Source organism: Lagopus muta, chromosome 4 (genome assembly GCF_023343835.1).
Source record: "Lagopus muta isolate bLagMut1 chromosome 4, bLagMut1 primary, whole genome shotgun sequence".
Taxonomy (NCBI): domain Eukaryota; kingdom Metazoa; phylum Chordata; class Aves; order Galliformes; family Phasianidae; genus Lagopus; species Lagopus muta.
The window spans coordinates 56,803,228-56,826,704 of NC_064436.1; the positions used below are offsets into that span (position 1 = coordinate 56,803,228).

The 23,477-nt window shown below is 42.8% G+C and overlaps 1 protein-coding gene across 3 annotated transcripts; it reads right to left on the minus strand.

Annotated features, from left to right (window-relative positions):
* Positions 1 to 431: 431 nt before the first annotated feature.
* On the minus strand, positions 432 to 23,475 carry LOC125691786 (ADP-ribosyl cyclase/cyclic ADP-ribose hydrolase 1-like). Of its 3 annotated transcripts, none has more exons than XM_048941601.1 (9): positions 23,252 to 23,471; positions 22,101 to 22,668; positions 9,862 to 9,991; positions 9,162 to 9,297; positions 8,380 to 8,462; positions 6,624 to 6,700; positions 5,835 to 5,927; positions 3,740 to 3,835; positions 432 to 1,852 (listed from the first exon to the last, which is right to left on the minus strand). In XM_048941601.1, the coding sequence occupies exons 2-9, from the start codon at positions 22,337 to 22,339 to the stop codon at positions 1,771 to 1,773; spliced, it is 936 nt and encodes a 311-aa protein (XP_048797558.1). In that variant the 5' UTR covers positions 22,340 to 22,668; positions 23,252 to 23,471; the 3' UTR covers positions 432 to 1,770. The 3 variants fall into 3 exon arrangements, with proteins under 3 accessions (XP_048797558.1, XP_048797557.1, XP_048797559.1); XM_048941600.1 differs by having other exon boundaries at positions 22,101 to 22,967; XM_048941602.1 differs by lacking the exon at positions 5,835 to 5,927 and having other exon boundaries at positions 22,101 to 23,475.
* Positions 23,476 to 23,477: the final 2 nt, after the last annotated feature.

The following is a 23,477-nucleotide window of genomic DNA, read 5'->3' on the forward strand; positions in this document are numbered from 1 at the left end:
TGCCACCTACGGAGACAGTAACTTCTCTGTGCATGATGGAGGAGGGAGAAAGGGTGCAGCCTGAGGAGGATATGCCCTGTGGCCTGTCTCTGCTTTCCTGGGTGATTATATGTGGAGTTTCATATTTTAAGTGAATTTCCAAGTTATTTTTCCAGTGTGTTTCTGGCTACTGTTACACAGCTGATCGTCACAAGAATATATTTTTTGCTATTTGAGAACACATCTAGCAGATCTGTGCTGTGAGCACTTTAATGCAACTTGATCAAACCAAAACATTCCCAAGTTATCTGTTGTACACCCCTCCTTGTAGCACATCGTACTTTTCCACCAGCTTGACCTCTTCTGTTCCTTGGTCATGCGCGGAAGGGGACAAACTGCTTTCAGATGGCCACAGGTGTGGGGGTCCACTTTCACTAGAACGTGAAACTGAATGAGCAACATCATCAATTTTATTAGAAACCCTGATTGGACAGCCAACATTTTATTATTACACCAGAAAAGGTACAAAAGTGAGCATGAAGACAGATCCTTGACTTACAGTTAGAAATAGCCTATTTTAAAACACTAATATGCATCTGAGTCAATGCAGCTAATTATTACATTACAGACTGCACATATTAAAAAAATACATGTAATTCATGTAAACATTATGGGTGAAGTCCTGGGTGTGATTGAGCTGCACCCAGTACAAGACCCCGTATTACAGAGCAAAAGTCTTTCTGGAGATGCTCAAAGTTATATCAGCTTGCATGGTCACTAAAATGCATGGCACTACAATCTCCTGCCTGCTTGTGAGTCACGCACAGCAAATCATCACCTCACCTACACAGCTGGGGTCAGGAAAGGCTCCCACTGCAGTAGCCTCTGGATGTTTGTCTCGATTCCAATGAATGGCCAAGCTGAGGGCCCTTTGTGGAAGCTGGAAAGCTTACACTTATTGCTATACTAAGAATAAAATGCTATCTGTGCCACAACTATGTTTCCAGTAGGATTTTAAGTCAGTCTTGTTATTTTCTCTTCCCAGCTACCCTCTAAATGCATTCTTACAGATGCTGGCAATGCTCTGAGCAGTTTCTGATCTCTTCTTGGCTTAGATCTGCCATTTCCTAACCAGCTTACTCACTAGAAGGTAAGAACTACTCTACTTCTTCCATTACTTGCTTTGCCTGCTCAGAGGTGCCACAGTCCCTGGGAGAAAGGCCCAGGGCCTTGCCTGGCTCTGCCTGACTCAAGGGGACTGCCCAGTAAACAAAACATCCAACCTTCAGATACAGCTACAGGGGGAGAAACTCCAGGTCTTCCTCACTGACTCCTCTACTCTGTACAAATCATGGCATCTATAACATGTGCCAATGGACAATATTCCCTGCTCAGGGAATTTCCCTTCCAGCCCTTCTGAAGCAGCATACAGATCATAGCAAACTGTGTCTCCACTGGCAACTTTCTTTGCGCATGCCCAAGGCAGCCTCTGCTCTGATGCTCTGTGCACAAGTAGCTACATATGAGGGAACAAAGCAGAACAAATCTTGTGTCCTCAATCATTGAACATGCCTTTGGCCCTTCTGAAACAGCATGCTTGTTTGCCTGTGTGTGTACAGGAATCGCAGCTAAAATACCACCTCCTGCGACTTGGCTGTTAGTATCACAGCAAGAATTCCTGGTTATTGGCTTTGTACAACCATGGTGCTATATATCACTGTAAGCTACATAGTCATGTCCTTTTCAGTTTTGCACACAAATCAAGTCTTATATAGTGTGGAGCACTCTGTTTCAAGGAGCTTCTGTGCTGTTGATGCAAAGACTGCAGTCTGGGTGGCCAGGATTATGTACGCACTGAAGGAGCTGGACTGGCCTGGGAGAAAACAGAAAAGCAAATATTTAGTAGCCACATGAAAGTACAGCAGAGCAACCACACAGGTATTAAATGCAGTGTGAAAGTCAAACTGTATGCTACACCTGTGCTTATCAAGTGGATGTCTTTTCTTAAGATAACTTTTCTTGCATAATGCTGCAGACATATCTTTGGTGTTTATAAGGGTTGGAGACAAGAATGGATGCCTATGAAGTAAAGCAGGGTGTGAACACTCTGCATGTCAGCTATGCTGTGATAGCAAAAGTAATTACAAAAAGAAGACATCTTTCACTGATCACAGAGTGGCTGCCACGCTGGAAGTTCACCATCTTGCTTATCTAGTGATAGCCCTGACTGCTACCCTACATAGCTGTTGCTAAAAACATACTTGTGGGTATGTTTTAGATGTTTTGGCACAAGTACATCCCCTTTTTTTGCACTACTTGTGTGAAAACAACAAAAGCAAGAGATAATGACCAGTGTCAATTGCTATATGTCACAGAATACCAGATGCTGAGCTGGTAAGGACCCACACAGTTCTGCCATGACTTCAGTCCAGTCCATCCTAAAGAGTTTTACTGGACATATAAGTTAATTATTTTATTATTGCTCTGTATACAAAATAATTTTAAAGTGTTTGTACTGTTCCATATAGTTGCTTATGCATGTCAATTTAGTGCTGACAAAAAGCCCTACTTTCTATTCTATCTTAAGACGTGAATTGTGAGTCACAGTAATGAGTGTGCCAACACATTCTTTGTGAAGTTATGAAGATTTCTTCTTGTGCTGAGCCAAAGGGAACCTAAATTATTACATATTTCCCCTTCCTTCCTTTCTTCTTAGCTTATTTCAGCATAGGCTAGAATAGTTCACACCTGCTTACAAGTCTTGAAGTATTGGTTAAAGACTACAGTAGTCCAAAGAGAAAGTGAGTATGCGAGCATCCTAATTCAGTACATTTACGAACCACACCAGTGTTGTTTTTTGCACAATGTGCAGAGCACTCATTATCAGGTTCAGCAGTATCTAAACAGGGATAGATTGCTCTGCTTTCACGAGTAAAATCCTAGTGCCTCATAAGGTATTTGCAAGGCAAATGTCTCCCTCTGCAGACAACCTTTCCCTTACTTAAAACCAATATCATGAAGCCAGTACTTTACAGAAATGTTTACTTGGGAAATGCTCCTATCAAAGTATGAGTTATTTGCTTTGAAAAGCTGTTTTTGGCAGATAAGATATGGTTATTAAGCTTTATGAGTAAAACTGAACTCTAGCCACTTGTTTTAAGGTCACTAGAGGACATTATTCATCTTCATAAAGGTCTCTGAACTGACACAGAGGGACAACGGCTCTCAAGCTTTTGTAACTCCTCAGCAGGCAGGCAGAGATTTCAGTCAAGTCAGAACTTGGACTGTTCTGTTTCCTGAACTCCTGTTTCCTGGACTCACCTGACAATGGGGAATTGTAATAATTACTAATGCCTATCATGTGTTATGTCACACTCCCTGATAAAGCAGCTGGATGGAAAGGAAATTCAAATTATAGTGAAGGAAATAAGGACTATGCTTAACACAGTGTATTATTTGCATGAAGCTGGAAGGAAAATTCTTTACTTGGCTTTTATTAGTGTACATAAAAACCTGATAATATGGAAATCTACTGCAGGAGGCTGCATTGCTCCTTTGCTGAAGGCAACCGAGCAAAGCCAGCAGCAGTAACGTTCTGGAGCACAAGTGGAAGGCTCAGAGAAGCACATAGCCACTTAAAGAGATGTGATGGAAATAAGAGGGCAATCTGCTCAATTTGCTGTAAACCAGGAGACAATGTCAAGCAGAGAGGGAGACGGGATATCAGTTTTGTTAGCAAGTAGATACTAATGAGAATTACCTGTAATTGTCTTCACAGGTGATCTTAGTGATTTTAAAGTTTCGTTCTTCTAAGATGTTTCTTAACTTCTTTATGGAATAGCCTGAGCAGGAATCCCTGGAGAGAAAAGTCCTTTGTTACTCGTGATCTTTGTATGTATGAGAAGTTCAGCTGAACTCCACACTGCATCATTTCATTTTATTTCAGATAAGATCTCCTAAAATGTGCTGTAAAATCTATTCTGGTTTGCAGAGCTTTGGTTACCACTGGGCCTTTGCCAATAGAAAATATATGATGTTTGATTGTTTAACTTGTTTGAAAACCTTTGTGCAGGAAAGTCAGTGGAAAATAACTCATTTCCACCCACAAACTGAGGTCTTCATGCATTATTTGTTTGAATTAGTTCAAGGAGTCTCCAGTTGTAGTGACAGGATTGACACACAGAGCCACTGCAAAAGACTTGTCACCTTGGGGGAAAAAAAAAATCACCTTTTGGTACAGAGTATGGGACACAAATGAAGACAATACTGGGGCAAATCCACACAGCATTAGTGGAAAACAGCCAGCTGTTCTTCGTTCACAGGATTTACCAGATATTATTAGTGATCCAGTATGAAATACAATTAGAAGATAGAAGTGATACATGTTCTTACAGTTACCTCTCCTTTGCTGTTGAAACAGAAAATAAAGTGGAAACACTTGTGAACTTGACACAGGAGGAAGATGTCAAGAAGGCTGGCAGGGCACCAAGTTGCAGCAATTGTTGAGAAAGAGGAATGTAATGTCTTTTCTGATGCTGGGAAATCATGGTACAAAGGACTGAATGTCACATGCAGGGAAATTAACGCAGATTAGCCTGTCCCCTTTTCTCCAGCAAACTACTATGCAGAGGGTCACCACAACGTCTGGTAAGCTACCGAGATGATAGGCACACAGCTGGGAGCCTGTGATAGACACATCAGCTGGTATGGCAAAGAAACATTCCTGAGTGTCAGTGCTCATGCTAGGGGAAGGATTGCAACACTGCAGCTGATACTGTGACTGATAATGTTGCTGCTTGAGTAAGAGTCTCTCCTGGGTCCATACTCATTCTTGAGATACACCACGGCCTCCTTACTGACTCACTGTGTCAAAGCAGCTGCCTCTGACATGTGGGATCCTTAGGAACAGGAGAAACCACTACAGTGCATTATAACCATGTGAACACCATCTCTAAAGATAAGGGTCAAAGGCATTGAACCTCACACTCAATGTTTGAAACATAAAGGATCTGCAAAGGAATCTGAACAGAATGAAAAATGTCACTCAGGCTCAGATGTGATTTGAGGTCACTGTTTTGATATCAGTAATTGCACTCTAAGCATTTAAATTGCAGATTTATTATTAAAAATGTCAGAATCACAAAATCATTTAAGTTGGAAGGGACAACTTGAGATCACCTAGTCCACCCAACGTCAATTAGAGCAAGTTGCCCAGGGCTCAGCTTGGTTTTTAAGATGCCCACAGCTGGAGAGTCCACACACCTCTCTAGGCAATCTTTTTCAGTGTTCTAAATCACTATCACACTGTCTCTGGTCACAGGACTTCGTAAAAGCAAGGAAAACATCATCACTGTGTTTTAGCTATGAGCAACAAGCTGTAACTATTAACAGATAGAAGAGTGGTGTGGTTAGGATGACACCTTACAGATTTACAGTTAGAAAGAGTATCATGGTGGAGACAATCGAAAATGAAATGAAATGCTCACCCATCTCCTAGACTTACAGTAGAAAACTCCAAAAGGAGAGATCTCCAGAAAGAGATCCTTCCCCACTGGCAGTGAGCCCTTAAGTGGGGTCTAGGAGAGGTGCAGCCAGGCTCCACCCCTTCCAGTCACACAGGTGAATTGCCCTCAGCTGTGCTCCCAGGCTGACTCAGTCCTTGCCTCAGGTGATCAATCAGTGGTTCAGGCTGTGACTCAACAGTTCCCATATTAAATACTAATAAAAACAACTATAAAAATGTTATTCTTTCCAATAAAGTAAGTAGCTAGTAGAGAGAATGCAGAGCAGGTTTTCAGAGGAGGTTTAAGATGGGGTTTAGTGTCAGGCAGTCATTTTGTATCAGAATGGTTTACCTTTGGGGTCCACCGATGTCATGCATAAGCCAAATACGTATTTCAGAAATTTTATCTGGATTTAAGTTAAAGATCTCAACACTTCCAAAAACGCTGTAAGAACGGGACATGAAACATCCTTAGCAATGTAAGAATTCTAATAATGTAAATTCTTAGTAGAGAATGCTCCCCAACTACTACTGCTTATGAGTGCTGCTGTTTTCCTCAGTGAACAAATGTTTTCTTTTTGCTGGATTTTTGTAGACAATTCAATTACCTTTGCTAAAAGATTTTCTCTCCATTCTCATTTTACTTTCATGACAGCTTCTGAAACTGTGTGCAGATAGAAACAAACTCAAGTTCTTCCATCTACAGTACTTATTCTCCTGTTAGTTTTGTTGACAATGGGTTTTGTTTGGTGCAAGGGAAATGAACATGGCTGCTCTCCTGACCAGAATAGGCTTCATCATTTTGTATGAGACTACTGCCAGGTAGCATGAGCAAGCACAGTCTGAAGAGCTCCACAAGCAGTTAGAAGCATGTAATTCCTATAGCATGGTGTGCAAACCTAGATTAAATATAATAAAGCTACTTTGTGCAGTAATATCATACTAGAGATCTACCTATATACACTGAGAGGGACTTCAGTTAGAGTCACTGTATAGAAGGAGTTAAGTGCATCAACTCTACAGCAGTCAATGGCTTAGATTCCCACATGAATTCACCAAAATCCATTCTGCACCAGAACTGGCTGACAAGAACCTGCTGACAAACACACATGCCCAAAAGAAACAGGGATGCTGGGGATACCTGCTGCTTCTGAAAGCTCCTGCTTCTATTGATCCATTGAGCATCACGTGAACCACACCGCATGCTGCTTCTGCAAACTGACCAAAATAAATGGATGTTATAATCTGACACTGCATGCCATGTCTCCAAAGAATCCTCTGACTTCTTAGATGTCATCAGAACTGACTTATACAACTAGAGAATCTGGACCCTGTTTCTACGTATGTCCTTGCAAATAAAAGCTTCTAAACTCTTACAGCAATGCTGACATAAAGCTGCATCACCTTGCTGTCACTGTTTTCAGTTTATAAAATGGGATGCAACTCTCCAGAGCCCCAGCAGCTATAGCTGTCTGATGGGGCTGCCTACTTTCTCAGTAACTCAGTAACTCAATAACTGAGTAATCCTCAGGCTGCCTGGACTCGAGTAGTGAGGATGTGCCACAACCAAAGTACTGCAAGTTTAAGGATGTGCAAACCATGAAATACTTGCCACCTCGTGACTCATACTCTGTGTACTTTTGTGGTTGGGATTTTTCTCTCCAGTGATTATAGAAAAACTCATGGTAAGTTTTGATTGCTAAATTACTGGATCATGTAATTGTTCTTTTGTTCTTTAAACTTGCGTCCAAATATTTCAAGGCCATTACATCACAACATGATGTAGTCACAGTACTCCAGGTACATAACCCAAAGGTAGAATAAACAACTTTGAAAAGCTTAATACAGATGACTGTACTTATCACACTCACCAAGTCCTTTTACTTATAAACAATGTATCTCAAAACCAGCTTGAGAGCTTTCAAGTTACAGGAGAGTTTAATTTTGTATAACTTTCCAACACAGTAAGCATGTGTTTTAGCAGATCTTAAATCTTCTTGGACTAAAAAGCTTGTAGTTCAGCAAGCCTCACTCTGTATGGTGGTCTGTCTCTCCTAGACCCTAGAACTGTACGTCAAAGCTGTTTTGAGCTAGCAAAACTTGATGGATGCTAGTTTGCACGCAAAACATTTTTTAATGGTGAGAAGATTTTTTCTTACACGCATGAGGTATTAAGCACACATTAATGCTTGTTCTACACCTAGAAAGTCATCTATTAATAGTCATATCAAGACTAAAGTCTTCTGAGACACATAAGATTAAACTGATCAAGGAGAGTTTTTTTTTTTTTCTGGCAGATGTGTGAAATGAGCATTCTGTAAAGTGCTGATTCCACAAAACCAGGCCAACTGCTTAACTCAGTCTAGCAATGTCTCCTTCATGTGATCAGAGCTGGGACACGCATTCTGGTGGGCACATCATAGGAACCTTGGAAGGTAACACTGTGGGAGGACATCCTCTTCAGGAGTATGCTGGGAAGGAGCAACAGGACTCTCAGCCACTTGCTGTGCTAGTCTGGGAGCTGCTCTCAGCATCAACAAGTTCTAAGTTTCTATACTTTTGTAATTTCAGTCCTGTGATTTAATTAAGGCTTTTATTATAATTATTACTGTAAGCCTTATTTGTAAAGCTGTCTGCCAAGTGTTGTTCTAGACTCTGGCATGTAATCTCTGCCCACAGTAAAAATGCCCAACTCTGCTGACAGCTCTGGTCCAATTATGTAAAGTCTGATAGAAGATTTCCATACTCATACTTGTTGGCACCTAAAGCTAAAACTCATGTGAACTTTTACTTTTCTATTTTTTAAGTCCAATCTGGAAACTCAGATTTTTGACAGTGTCAGGAACTTCATGCCTTTTAACATTCTCAGATGAGAGGAAATTTATTCTACACCTTACCATCTTGGATGCCATTTTCCAGAATACAGAGCCAGAACTGCCTTCACATTCATTCCATTTTGGACAAGATTCATAGTTGATTCCTGAGAAGAAACATATTTATAGAAAAAGACTAGAGTGAATATTATTAAAATGTTAATACAGAGTTGTGCCCTATCAAAACAAGTTGGCTACATGAGGAAGCTCTAGGAGAAAAGAGAATTTACATGTGTTCAGAGGTCTGCCCCATATGCAAATAATTCTCAGAAAAGCCAGTACAGAAAACACATATTTCTAAATATGCAGAACAGGTTGGTTTGTGACAAATGAATTTCTGACTGTACCAAATTTTGCCCAACATTTCCAGTAATTCCAGCCCAAGTTTACAAGTTTAGAACTTGTTAACATTAGGCATCAACAGTCAGGAATTATGCGGGCAGCATAACCTCAGGTCCCTCCATACTGCCCCCTCATTTTGCCTGGCCTATAACCAGGACTCTTTTGAGTGGAATTCTTATTTTGCAGTTTGTCCCACTGCAGTTAAAAGAAGGTACCAAATGACATAGATAAAGATAAAGTGATCATTAGTCCCAGAAGCATTTAATGTCTTCCTTGTAGCCAAAAAGATGTGTTTTTTAAACTGAATTATTTTCAGAGTTCCGTAACATGGGAGCAGAAAAATGATTGTAGTTTTAAAAGAAAAACATGTGAAAATGGACAGTATTTATGTCTATATGTGAGAGAAAATAATAATCTGGAATTCTAGTATGCATATTTGGTTTGCAAAAGTTAGGACTTGTTACCCGGAGCTGAGGGGTCTCCACACCATGAAAGCCCATCAAGCATATAACCCAGGAATGTGTCCTCCAAGGTAAGGAAATGGTGATTGGATTTTGAATAAAGATGAACGAGATCATACGTCCTGCTCCAAAACAGTGACTGCAAAATAAGATACAACGTGCAATAAATAATACTTATACTTGAGCTGGTCAGGAAATTTTCCTGGAGAAGAACAGAAAGTTTTCTTAATTGTGACAGTTCTAGTTTCCTATTCAAATGCTGCACGTTCCCATAAGCAGATTAGTTCTTAATCCCACAGCCCTTCCTCCCATTTCCAAATTTTTGGGGCGATTATTTTTCACGGAAATGGATGCATTCAGCCTGCAAAGCATTTTGAAAGAAAATTTTTTACTAGTTCACATAGCATACAGTTTGTATAGCACTTTTTGACTACAGATGGGAGAGCAGCTTTTTAGAAGCAGCATTCCTCTGACAGAAAGACTGCATATTCCTTACCAAGATCTGCAAGCTCGGGAAACAGGGACATCTCTGCAGTGTAACCAGGATGACCCTGGCAAAAATATCAGCCATCCTGGCAAAACAATCAGTCATGTCCATCTACTGACAGTTACTACGGAAAAGATCCACTTCTCAGAGCACTGTGCAGACACATTGCTCCTCTGCAATCCCCCCTGTACAGCCCACCGTGCATCCCGCTGTTACCTTGTTGCAGGGTACTGGATGACTTGCCAACTCCATTAAAGGCTGATAATCTTTTGTTGTAGCATTACAGGGATTCTTGTGAATGAATGCAGCTTTTAATGATTCCCATATTTTAAGGCAATCCTTATCTCTGCCGAAAGATTGAATCATCATTAATTTACATTTATTATTAAATATCTTTAATAATTATTAATATTCATGATTGTGAAATAATTTCCTTCTGTTAAATTCAAATACTACAGATAAATTTTTAAAGAGTTCCGACTTGTGCTCAAGTATCAACATATATTATGCATTAAAAAAGCAGAGTATCTTCAGCAAATCAAGTATAAAGTGAGGAATGAGCAGCTCTAAAACATCTGAGCCAAAACTATGCCCAGAGTTTACCTGCCCTCCCAGGTTGCCCAAGGAGGTTGTGGATGCCCCATCCCTGGAGGCATTCAAGGCCAGGCTGGATGTGGCTCTGGGCAGCCTGGTCTGGTGGTTGGTGACCCTGCACATAGCAGGGGGTTGGAACTCAATGATCATTGTGGTCCTTTTCAACTCAGGCCACTCTATGATTCTATGAGTCTACTGAATTATTATTATTTTTTTTTTAAAACAAAAGCAGAGGTCTGGGTATTTTGGATCTGATACTACTTGCAATTAAGGGCTAGCTTTTGGCTAAGCACTTTGTTGAAGCTATAGCAGATTTGTACAAGTATAGGTGAGATCTGAATCGTGCACTCCAACTCCAGGGGATTTTTTTTCAGTCTCTGTATAATAGCAGTTCTTGCCCTTTTGCTCTCGCTGGTGTGAGTCAGAGGAATCTCACTGCATTTATATGAGGGGAACCAGTGGATGTCAAGACACACCTCAGTCTACATTCATTCTTAGCTCGCTGCTTCATCAGCCTGGTAAATAATGCATGTCTCTGCTCACGGAAACAGGGCTCCTCTTGCACCACACTAACAGGAAACTGGTGCATGGTGCTGACAAGAAATGATCTCTGTGCACCAATTTAGTGCCATGTTCCATGACACTGCAGCATATAAGGTGTGAGTCTGCTCAGGGCATCTGATTTCTTATACCTGAAGTAACAAAAACCTTACATTATGATGATTCCCACTTACTGCCTGCCTACTGATTTCAGGCCCACTTTGAAAGCCTGCCCCTTCACTGACAGCCATCCAGTGATTCTACAGCTTTCTCTTCCCTTTATGTAAATTCAAAAAGCTGCATTACCCCACTGTCTGCATGCAGAAAGGAGCTGCTCTGGCTAACTCTGACTCATCCACTCTTTCTCCACTATTTGTAATCTCCTCCTGGGTATTTCCATTGCCTGAAGAACCAGTATGAAGAATGGCCTTTGTCTTTGGTAAAGACAGGGATGCTTTCAGAGCACTGTAAAAATTGCAGGGATCAGTTAGTGTGTGACACACACAGAGCTGCAGGCTTTTCCGTGTGTGCACACAGGTACTTTTGAGTACCTGTGGTACTCAGGTAACAGGCAGGAGGTGGAATGTGATTAACCCTAAAAAAGAGTTCTAAAGGGATTAAGTGAAATTGGTAGTAATTTACTGAGGATTCCAGAACATTTCACAGCTCTGTGATAATCCCAGTGGGTGGCAACACTGTCCATGGCAGGAGGTTGGAGCTGGATGATCTTTAATGTGCCTTTCAACCTAAGCTATTCTTTGATTTGGTGATTCTATGATTTCTGCTGCTTAATTTGATCCAGATTGCCATTTGAGCATCAGAAAGGTAATGTGAAACACATACGATGAGCTGTTTGTATTACAGAAGGCCATGTCATGACAGTGGGACCCAGAACCACTTCTCAGCTCCCAGCCATTTCCTCACTTTGCTTGGATGTGCCTGGACGTGAACACCCTCCCCTCATTCCTAAGCCTGATGGAGAAGAAACATCACAGGCAGAGAAGGTCTGCTGTTGTTGAGATGTGTCCAGAAGTGCTCCAGCACCTTGCAGCCCCACAAAACATCAGGAGTGCCCCTATCAGATGTGTTGCAGGGCCCCATGCTTGTGTCATGCCAGAAAGGATTGGGCAATCCACAGCAAGTTGTCCTGGCTTTTCTTCCCTTCTGCCTTTTCTTATGCAGTGGCAAACCTAAATTATCATCTTATTTGATAGTGGTTATTTGGTTCAAACTAATTAACGTGGATACTCACTCATATTTGGCAGCTTGATTACAACTTCTGTATTGTAACATGCTTCTTGTCCTTGCCACAAGGCTACAGCCATTCTCATTCCACAGTTGGCTGCCCCAAAGATTTAAGAACACCTCTTGTGTTACAGACAGCTGCTTCTCTGCTCCCAAGATTTATCATCACAGTGTGCAGATTACTTTGCTGTGGTAGGGTCATGAGAGGGAGCATTTACGTGTTTTACAAAGCACAGAAACTAGCATCTCTTGGGCCTCTACAGACCCAGGGAGCTGGTTGCTCCAGAGAGTAAGTCAAAGCAGAACTTAACTTGGCGTATTATATTTTGTTCTCAAGGAGTTTGTCTCTGGCTGCAAACTCTGTAAGCATCACAGAGAAATCTTCATCACTTTAACTTCTGGTACCTCACAGGGAAATATCTGGGAGAGCAGTGTTCAGCCACAATCCTGACAGCACTGAGCAAAGCTATGTTCAATGTCACAGAGGAGGTAGGGCTTAGCCTTCATAGAAGGGAAGCTCTTCTACACCTGGTAATGAGTGTGGGACTTTTATTTGTACCACACAGAAGAATGATAAGGCATAAAGATGGACTTTCATGAAAACTCAGCAATTCCAGCATTATTTAGAAGTCTAAACACAGATCTTCACAGTAAAAACAAATAAATCTACAAAAGCTAAAGAATATTTCACTACCCTCTCCCACCAACATGTCAATTTTTACATAAGAATAAAAATAACTCATTGGTGTGCTCTGGAAGGCTATTTTTCTGGTAGGAAACACAGGTTTCACCTCACATCTTAAGAGCCAGCGAGAATTATTTTTTGGCTGATACACAGCTGCAGTGAGAAAGCTTTAGGATTTGTGAATCCCAGCTCTGGGAGAGATGGAATTCTTTACAGCTTCACTATTGATATATGCACTAGAAATAAAAGAAAGAAAACATTTGCCTGCTGTGTAGTACTTAACACATTCAGCAAAGGTAAGGGCAGAGACATGCTGAAGCTCAGGTTCTCCTGAAGATATTATGGGAAGTCTGCTGGCACTTGGTATTGCTAACAGTTCTGGAAAGAGCACCTTCCTATTGAAAGATGTACACCTCTCTTGCCAAAAAAAATCTGTGAAATGAACAATTCTCTCAAGGCTGCTGTGAGCACAGAGGAGAGCAGTTCTCCTGGAGCCAGTTGGAAAAGCAATGTTGGCTTTTTCACTGTGCTACAGAGCATGGCCTGGGCTGCTTCAGGTGAGCAATCACAGCCTCTGCTTTCCCTCTCAGAGCACCACAGGAACACAGCAATGCCTGTGGGGAGACCTAATCCACCAAACCAAAAAAAATCTGCCATGTCAGAGATCCTCCAACTGGGAAGTTTTCCATCACAGAAAGGATTCATTTAATTTGTCCACAGAAGGAGAGCTGGGAGAGAGATTGCCAGGAGACCATAGTGAATGTGCTTGCTTGCCACACGGCTGCAGGACTCATGTTCTTTTTCCCTGGTTTTGGTTGGTTTTGTGTGTTTTGGATTGCATACTAATTCTGCATCAAACAAACATCATGTGTATTTATTTTTGCAATAATGAGTTTCTTCCCTCAAGGCTAACTTTGTTTACACTGAAATATTTAAGACCTTTTATTCTACTAAAGAATCTGAAATATTTAAGCCAAGTTTCTCTGACAGATAAAATAAATGCACACATATTTTATGTGTTTGGGTGGTTTTTCAAATGCATATTTTTAAGGAGCATAGTTTGGGAAATGTTGGTAAATTTGAAATAACACTTAACAAGCTTAAAGGGAACACTGGAACCTGTTGTAAAATCAGGAACTGAAGCTGCAGCCTGTTCTCTGGAATACAGGGATTGCAGAACTGGGCCTTACAGCCTTTTGCAAACTGAGGCTCTATATCCTGCACTGAGTACAGCAAGAAACAAGAACTGAGATACAAATACACATCAGCAGCACCCCACTTCCTTCTGAAATAAGAATGTTATGTACACAACAAAACATGTCCTGCATTTTTTCCCTACATCTGAGTGTAGGCTGTGTTTTCCAATGAATATGTTTCTATCCATTTACCTTTTTTATGAACATCAGATAAATTTATGAAAAGGAATCTGGGGCCAAGAACATTTCCATTAGCAGCTATCCTAGAAGCCAAACTTTAATGTGCATATTATAAAAATGGACAGCTTCTGCATCATTTTTTCTTGCATATCAGTGCACTGACCTGGCTAACCTTGAAAGAGCATCCTCGCACTTAAAGGAATACAATGGCATTGAGCTACCTGGGAAATCACTATTAATTTTGTGTAGTGTTATTTTATTATTTAAAAAAAAAAAAAACACAAAAAACCTGGACATGACAGAGCACATTCATTCCCAATTGAAATTGATGTAATTGGTATAATATCAGGGATGAGTTTCATCCTTGGTGACTTCAGCTGCACCAAGAAGAACCTCTTGTTTTAAGTTCATCACTGGGCTGACAGTGGAAGCTAAAAACACCTTACAAAGAGTAAGAGAGTACAAAGAGTATTTCCTTCAGCTGTGTCACCTTGAGGTTTTTACACAGAAATTTGAGGGATGTTTAAAGTATGGAACCCATTTTAAATTCACAAGTGAAAATGATTCTCAGGCTTTGGTCTGGAGAGCTCAGTCGGTCCTGCCCACATTCTTCAAACCCCTCTGCAGGAATGAGAAGCCCCCTGGTGAAACATGGCCTTCTGTGATGGCTTCCCAAGATCCCAAGTTTCCTTTCTAAAACAAATCAATATAGAGAGATTTTAATTGTGGTCTCTCACACTCTTTGAAGGTAAGGTCCTTTATAAAAGTGGGCTTTGCAGGGATTAAACAGGGCAGGCAGATTGTGAGGTTGGTGTTGGAGGCTCTGGCCTCAGCTGGCAAGTCATGCTGGCTTTCATTAGGGTTGGTGCAGCTTTGTGCAGGCACTCACCCCAGCACCTTTCTCATTTGCTACCATCAGCCTGAATAATAATGCAAGTACACACCTGTGCACTTAGAAACTAAAAAGTGAGTGAGAAGTTCCATGGTTATAACAAAGATCCTGAACCACATGAGAAGCATTCATACTGTGCTTTATTTCTAAGGCACCTGAGAATGAAATACCTGGAGACTGCACGCCAACAGAAGTAAATGATGCAGCAATAGTTCTGCACCTAACAGACCCACCTTTGGGTCTGTTAACCTGCCAGTTTTCACAGAATCACGGAATTGTAGGGGTTGCAATGGACCTCCAGAGATCACTGAGTCCAAGCCCCTGCTACAGAAGGTTCCTTACAGCGTGCCACACAATTATCTGCTTCTTGCAGTGGCCAGAGACAGTGGTGTTGTTTATATGTTCATCTTCAATTTATTTTTCGTATGAATTTATGAGTAACTCTGCCTACATGCTCAAATATTACACAAACTATGCTGTGTTGAGGGGAATCCCTCTGCAACCGAGAATCTTTTTGCTCCATACTTTCTGCCCTAAATCCTTTTGCTCCCGCTCTTGCTGCCCCTTCCCTTCTCCCAGCCTCACCGTGTCACTTATTTGGTGTTGCAGCAAAGCACAGCCCTGGCAGCTGCAGTTGGACTCGTGCAACTCAGGACGAGGAGTTAGAGCCGGTCGAACGCTGCCATCAAGTGGCAGAAGGCGCTTTCTGCAGGCTCTGAGATACCTCCAAACGTGAGAAAAAAATGAGAAATCAAAGCTGATTTAAACAGTGCTTTTAGCATTGAGAAGATAGCAAGGGGAAAAGTTACCAGGGGAGAGAATGAAAGAAAAAAGTCACAGATGCTGTCAGTCTCAAACTCTTCAATGAGGACTAGCATCTCACTACCACTTAGCTTAATTATAATGGTCTGTTATCTCAAAGTTTTGATAAATGGTTCTTTTTTTTTTTTTTTTTTTTTTTTTTTTTTTTTTTTTTTTACATCTTGATTTTGCAAGCATTGCTCTCTGTAAAAGAAACAGTTCAAAAGCCAGGAAAGAAAGAATTGCAGAACTGCTGGACAGAGAGACATTCAAAACCCCACCTCAGAAAGGCTGCTGCAGGCAGAGCAACTGAAGTCCATACAGCAGAGATGCAAAGTTTGGAGGCCAGGAAAAAACTTTTTTTTCCAGACAAGGTGAGCTCTGTTGTGGTGTGGTCCAGGGCTGTGTTCACCTACAAGGAATGATGGGGAACAAGTGATGGCTCCTCACCACCACTGTTCTTTCCCCTCAGGGCTCTGAGGTGTTAAAAAGCTCTCCAGTTTTCACCAGACCTGAGCAATGACAGCTGAAGGCCACCACCAGCAAGACCCCCTGAGAAGGGCTCTTTCCACTGACTTCTCTACACGTGCAGAAAACAGGATGAGAGCAGAGAGAGGTGAGAGGGAACAGGACTGCCCCTTTATCATCAGCAAGGCCTTGGAGTGCCTCATCAAGAATATATATCAAATAAACAGTCTAGCCCAGCTCAGAGCAGGTTGCTCAGGACCATGTCCTGTCTGGTTCTCAGCATATCTAAGGACAGAATCCCCACAACCTCTCTGGGCAACATACTTCATTCTTGAATTGCTCTCAAATTTAAGGTAGTTCTTCTTATGCTTAAATAGATTTTCCTGTACTTTGTTTAGTGAGCATTACTTCCTGTCCTGCAGCTAGAGCTGTGAGCCCCCTCTTCTTTTCTCTGATAAGATCCCTGCTAAACAGCCCCAGCTCTCCCAGCCTCTCCTCTGTTCAGATATTTCAATCCTTTAATCACTCCTGTAGCCACTCATTGGACATGATGCCTTTGTACTGGAAGCCCAGCACTGGATGCAGTCCTCCAAGTGTGGCCTCAGATTTGCCCAACAGAGAGGCAGAAGAGGTCACTGTAACAATTCCTTTAAAAAAAAAAAAAAAGAAAAAAAAAAAAAAAGTGTTATGGGTTTTTTTTGTTGTTGTTGTTCTTTAAATAAACAAGGAAAGGTGAATCCTTTGCAGTCTGATGCAAACTAAATTCAGAAGCTTCGGAAGCCTGCAGTGCACTCCAAAAGAGGTGTTATTGCATTACTAGTAGGTAGTAACACAGCACTCTCCAGATGACTGATTCAGTAAAAGTGTCTCAAAGCAAGGTGTATTTTCTTCATGTAAAAATCAAACCTCAGTTAAGCTGAAATATAATGTCATGGCTACACAAGATAAAGCTATGTTTTTTTCTTACATGACACTGAATCAAATCATAGCTGCTATGAAGTGCCATGCTCCATGTGAAAGTGTTAGCAATCAGTGAGCATGGGAATCAAATTAAAAACACCCAGCAGAGCATGAAGGCATAATGCAAAAACAAGCATACAAAAATCCCAACAGATTGCTCTCTGGAGGGAAAGATGCCACAAGTGCAATAATATCTCACACCAAATCATGGCACCACGTGTTCCTTTTAACAAAATAACCACCATCTCTACAGCACGCAAAGGAATGGAAAGGCAAAAAATGCACCATGGTCATGCAGACAGAAGAGAAAGCTCTCCTGAGTAAGCTTTCGCTAAATTTAATGGCACCAGAAAGTGTCAAAATTTCATGGAATCATAGAATTATTAAAGTTGGAAAAGACCTCTAAGATCATCTAGTCCAACTATCTGTGTAAGAATGATATTGCCCACTAAACCATGTCCCTGAAAGGGCATTCTACCACTAGCTTTGGGTACATTATTTGGTCCAACTGCTTTTAAGGGGGACATCCACAGTGTATGTCCATGCAGAACTGAATGAGAAGGACTTTGCTCCTCCACCATTTTGCACTGCTGTGCTGACACACAGCGATGGCTGGGCCTGCACAGCCACATGTGCCACCAAGGTGGCTCCTTGCCTACATCCCTGTTGCTCTCTTACTGGCAGAAGTTGGATAAAAAATATCTGTCTTGCCTCTAGCCATGCTGAAGCAGTAGGTCTTTGGAGAGTTGACTTGGCTTGAGTGAATCAGAAGGGAACTGCACATCTGCGGGGGAGTAGTGACTATCTGCAAATAACAAGTCTGTTGAGCTGCAAATGTCAGATGAGTTCATTTCTAAGCTGAAAAAGAAACATTACTTTTGTTTCTGAAACTGTGAAACTTTTTTTCTGAAACTTTTCTTCCCTCTCTTTCACAACGTCACTAAGTGTTAACTGCACCCAAACCCACATCAGAGACAAATCAAAGCCGTAAACTTCCCTGCAACAGGTTTTATGCTGTGTCTGTTACGGTCTGTTCTCCCCAAAATGGAAAAACAAACAGAGCTCTTGAAAAATATCCTCTAAGCAATGGATTACATAACATGCACCTGAGGTCAGCCCTGGCTCTGCATGGCCATAAGAGTTCGGCTGTGTGAAGCATATATGTGGAAACTGCCACAAGGTAGGATCCTGTCCCGGGTGCTAGAAAACTCTTCTGATTACACCGAGTTACATTCCTGACAACTTAAGTTTTATACCGCATGAAAACTGGAGCTTGAGGACAGCAAGTGTTCGGTTAGCCAGAAGAGGGAGCCTGTGTAACTGGGAACGGGGACAAGGAGCAATTCGAGGTCAAATTCCTTCCTGTGGTCAAAACCGCCTCTGGCTGTTCCTCAGACAAAGCTACAGAGCATACCAATGGCCGAGGTGGATGAGTAAGGGAACTCAGCAAGACCAGAGAAAGTAAAATGTGCATCTTTTGTTAATGCCAAAGAAAGTAAGACTACCCAGACGTGGTAAACTCATGCTTTAGCTCTGTCTTTTGGCACCAGCCAGTGTTTTGGAAAGCCAAGAAGAAGTAACACCTGTTAATATGAACACCTAAGTGTGCAAGTAATGACCGTGTGCGTCACGTGCAGGGCAGGACCCCCGAAGCCTGCTCCTGTGTGGTCAGTGATGTTTCCTAGGATTGAGCCAAACACATGACAAGAACTATTAAATATTCCCTGCCTGCTTCTCACAGCAGCGGTCCCAAGACTTCACAGCACATAAACAGTAAAACAACGTGCACTACTTGGGAACTGCTTTTAGTGGGAACTGCAATACAGCACCTGAACTTTTGGTTGGTTTTGAAGATGCAAATTGATGTGATAAAATCTGATTGCATATGGGGTGCTCATGAGACTCTGCAACAGACAGCAGCAGTCCTTCCAGGAGCCTCATTGATGCTGGGTTTGGGGCCGTGTTTTGAACAGAAAATGAGATTTCAATGGTATAAAAAAAGATAAAACCATCAGAAAAAAACACAAGTTTTAAAAGCAGAGCTTTTAAAAAATTACTTGTTGGTGACATTAAAAAAGGCTCCATTGGACTATGGACAAATTGGTGAGAAAAACAAAAGATTTCTAAGCAAAGCAGTGAGGTTCCCACAATAGTAGCAGCAACAAAAGACCTCGCTGAGTGCAGGAGGCAGCTTGATCAGCTCTCAGGAATGCCCGAGTTTCAGTTCCACGCTCCTACTCCCTTTCTTTGATGAAGTACAGCAAAGATCCCACGCAATGGAAGCTCCAAGGCCTACATTAATGATGAAAGAGTGCAGGATGAAAGATGGAGGGCTCTCTGATGTGTCCTAAAGGCACTGGCTTTATTATCAGAAAGCACCAGCGCTAAGAGTAGTTAGTTACATGACAACCTACATCTATCTCAGTAGGACCAGAAATGGGGAATCTAAGGTCAGATTCCCAAAGAAGACTCCTGGGTTTTACTTCTCTGCCCAGTAAACTCCTGAGCATTGCAGGTGCTTGTTAATATTTTTCCTTTTTTGGTGCTCTCTTAAGTAGATTTCACAGTTTCTTTATTAAAAGTAAAATAATATTTCTAAAAAAAAACCTACAACAGACAAGTTGTTCGAGCTGTTAAGCATGGCTGGATTAAGCACAGCACAAAAGATTATGCCTTGGAAAAACACTCCTGTTAGAAAACTTTTGATCACGAGTTTGCAATTTTGAAAGTGTACTTAGGAAAAAAAAATAAACAAATGATTCCTAGTAATCATGTTGTGAACAAAAACACTTTAACAAGGATTCCTGAGTTAAAGCTGAGTCCATATTTCTTTAATAAGTTAATGTGCACTTTTAGAAACCTGTATGTGACGTTGCAAAAGCTTCAGGAGCCTGTTAAATACAGAAGCTTCCTCATCTACGTTGCAAGCCCTCAGGTGTTTAATGTATAGCACACATTAAATCTGTGCAGTCTGGCCATAATTTTCCACCTGCTCATTTCCCTTAAAATGCTGCAAATCAGCTTATTTGAGCAGTCCAAGAGAAGACAAAATCCAAACAGAATATATACAGCTTTGATTTCATTGGCACAGTGGTATGAAAATCATAGAATCATGGAATCATAGAATCATGGAATCATGGAATCATAGAATCATGGAATCATAGAATGGCCTGGGTTGAAAAGGACCACATCATTGAGTTTCAACCCCCTGCTACATGCAGGGTTGCCAACCACCAGACCAGGCTGCCCAGAGCCACATCCAGCCTGGCCTTGAATGCCTCCATGGATGCAGCATCCACAACCTCCTTGGGCAACCTGTTCCAGTGCATCATCACCCTCTGTGTGAAAAACTTCCTCCTAATGTCTAACCTAAACCTCTGCTGTCTCAGTTTAAGACCATTCCCCCTTGTCCTATCACTATCCCCATAAACAGCCATTCCCTCTCCTGTTTGCATGCTCCCTTCAAGTACTGGAAGGCCACAATGAGCTCTCCCCAGAGCCTTCTCTTGTCCAAGCTAAACAAGCTCAGTTCCCTCAACCTTTCTTCATAGGAGAGGTGATCCAGGCCCCTGATCATCTTAGTGCCCTCCTCTGGACCTGCTCCTGGGTCTCCACACCTTCCTGTACTGGGGGCCCAGGCCTGGACACAGTACTCCAGATGGGGCCTCACAAGAGCCGAGTAGAGGGCGACAATCACTTCCCTCTCCCTGCTGGCCACCCATTTTTTAATACAGCCCAGAACACAGTTGGCCTTCCAGGCTGCAAACACACACTGAGGTTGAGAGGTTGCAATTGTCTTTTTGCAGATGAAGAGCAGGATGGTTATGTCAGGAGGCTCACAGTGGTGGAAATGCCCACTAGAGCTAACTGAGGACACACGACAGGGTGGCTGGTGCCATGGGGATGAGGTTTAGTGGGTTCAGTGGTGATGTGTTGATGGTTGGAGTGCATCCTCTGCCAACCATCCAAAATGCTCAGTGTCCCCATTACCTGCAGGGAACACGTGGCTCTCCTTACTTTGTACTCTGCCTTTCCTTGTGAGGCTAGAAAGCAGAAAATTAGCTCTCAGCCCTAATTTCTGATGGGGATCCATGGAACCTTTTCTGTGAGTTGCACAGTCTGACAGCACCCAGTGCTCCGATGGGCTGAGCACGGCCCTGGCTGTGGGCTGTGCCCAGGGCTGCCATGCCAGCACTGCTCACCATCCCATCACAAAGGACAAAGTCATTCCCACAAGCTGAAGACAGCTGTTTCAAATAACTCCACTGCATTTCCTAACATCCCTGTCCATTCTATAAATCTGTACCAAACCACCTCCTTTTCCTGTTTAGTCTTGGTTACGAGAATGCAGAGTTAAACACTTCAGGATTTTTGGCAAGACAGGATTTTGTGAATTACTGTCACCTCTCCTTACACCAAGCTGCGAGGATCGAGTTCTGGCTTAGCTGCCTGCCCAGAAGTTGCAGTAGGTACTCACAGGTGGCTCTCAACCAAAAGTTGATGTTTACATTCCTTCCGCACACAGATTCCTTAAAAACCCCAACTTGGGCACAGACAGTTGGAACCATGGCATCAGAAGGGACCCACAGGTATTACCGAGTCCAACTCCAGGCATCACAGGACCACCCAAAACCCAAACCGTATGTCTAAGAGCACTGCCCAAACACAAAACCCAAACCGTATGTCTGACAGCACTGCCCAAATGCTCCTCGAACCCCAGGAGCCCTAGGAGCGCGTTCCACGGTGCAGAACCTCTCCCCGTGCCCAACCTGACATCCCTGCGATGCAGCGCGTTTTCGGGATCGCGCTGCCTCGCACCCCCCAGCCAGGGGCACGCAGCACAGGTGAGGCCAAGCTGCCCTCAACTCAGGCACAACGCGAAGCCAATACTCACCCCAGCTTCACGCGCCCCTCGGCGAGGTAACTGTAGCATCTCCCCAGGACGATCTCCCGCAGGTTCCTGGTCGTCCCCCTGCCCTGCCACCTCAGCGGCTCCGGGCTCGCCTCCTCTTTGCGCCCCGTGAGGGCGGAGGCCAGCACGGCGGCCAGGACGAGAGCGATCAGCAGGATGGCGATGCCGGCCAGCAGCACGCAGCGCTGCCGCCTCCGCGCCGAGCCGCGCTGTGAGGGCATGGCGAGAGGGGCGGCGGGGGGACTGCGGGCACCGAGCTGCGGCCCGGCGCCTCCCCTTCTGGCGGCCGGGCTCAAGCACCCAGGAGGCCCCTCCGCGTTTCTTAGAGAGAAGCCGCTGTTCTGGCTGCTGCGACTGCTGCTCGCGGTTTTGACTCTCCGGGTCGAAGTTCTGAACTTTTGCTTCTCGGAAGTGAATGTCCGAAAGTCAGTCACAAAAGCGAAACTCCTTGAAGTTTTGTTTAAATAAAGATTCCCCTTGCGGCCACCCGTGAGTGAGTGAAACCCGAGTTAGGACGACCACAATCTAGTTCCTCGACGTTGGTTTGCTCCTAAATGGCAGGCATTGAATCCCATTTTACCAGATAATCGTTAACTTTACAGCAGTCATAAAAATATAACTTGGGTCATCAACAACGGCAGGCTTGGTTTATGAGAAATGAGAAATTCCCATGAGAAATTAAGAAAGAAGGAAATAATCTCGGTCCTGCAGATGGCTTTGGTCTGGTTGTCACGGGGATTTCCCAGGAAAACAACTGTGCACATTGAGGTTTCTGAGATGCTGAGAAATAACACAAGGTACGGCTCTGCAGGGAGGAAGTTCCTTCTCTACACAGGGCAATTCTGCTGCCTTAAGTCAGAAACCAGCGTAACAAACATAAATTGAAATAAACTAAAGATAGACAACTAAAAATAGACAAAACTTCTGCATGTCCCCATAATGTTAACTATAAATCGTTAGTAATCACAAAGTGTCTGTCTTTAATGGGTTCTGTGTGAGAAAGGGCATTTGTGACACAGCTCCTGTAGGTTCTAAAGACCTGAGAAATGCTCTGACAAAGCCTTCAGTGGTAAGCATATATTAATCATATAAACTTATCTTTGTTTTGAGATCTTATTTTCAGAGATACTGACCTTGGGAGAGTTCTTCTCGGAACTGAAGTTTCAGTTCTGAAGCAGCGTATCTCTTCCTAACCTCTGGAGCCCCAAGACAAGAAAGACAGGGAGCTGTTGGAGAGGGTCCAGAGGAGAGCCACAAAGATGATCAGGGGACTGAAGCATCCCCCCTGTGAAGACAGGCTGGGGGAGCAGGGCTTGTTTAGCCTGCAGAAAAGAAGGCAGGGGGGTGACCTCATTACAG

Coding starts and splice junctions, on each gene's coding strand:
- LOC125691786 (XM_048941601.1), bottom strand. CDS start 22,339: ATGCCCTCACAGCGCGGCTCGGCGCGGAGGCGGCAGCGCTGCGTGCTG. Junction 8,463..9,161: donor TGGAGACCCCTCAGCTCCGG/GTAACAAGTCCT, acceptor GTTTCTTCTCAG/GAATCAACTATGAATCTTGT. Junction 3,836..5,834: donor GACATCGGTGGACCCCAAAG/GTAAACCATTCT, acceptor TTTTCTCTCCAG/GGATTCCTGCTCAGGCTATT.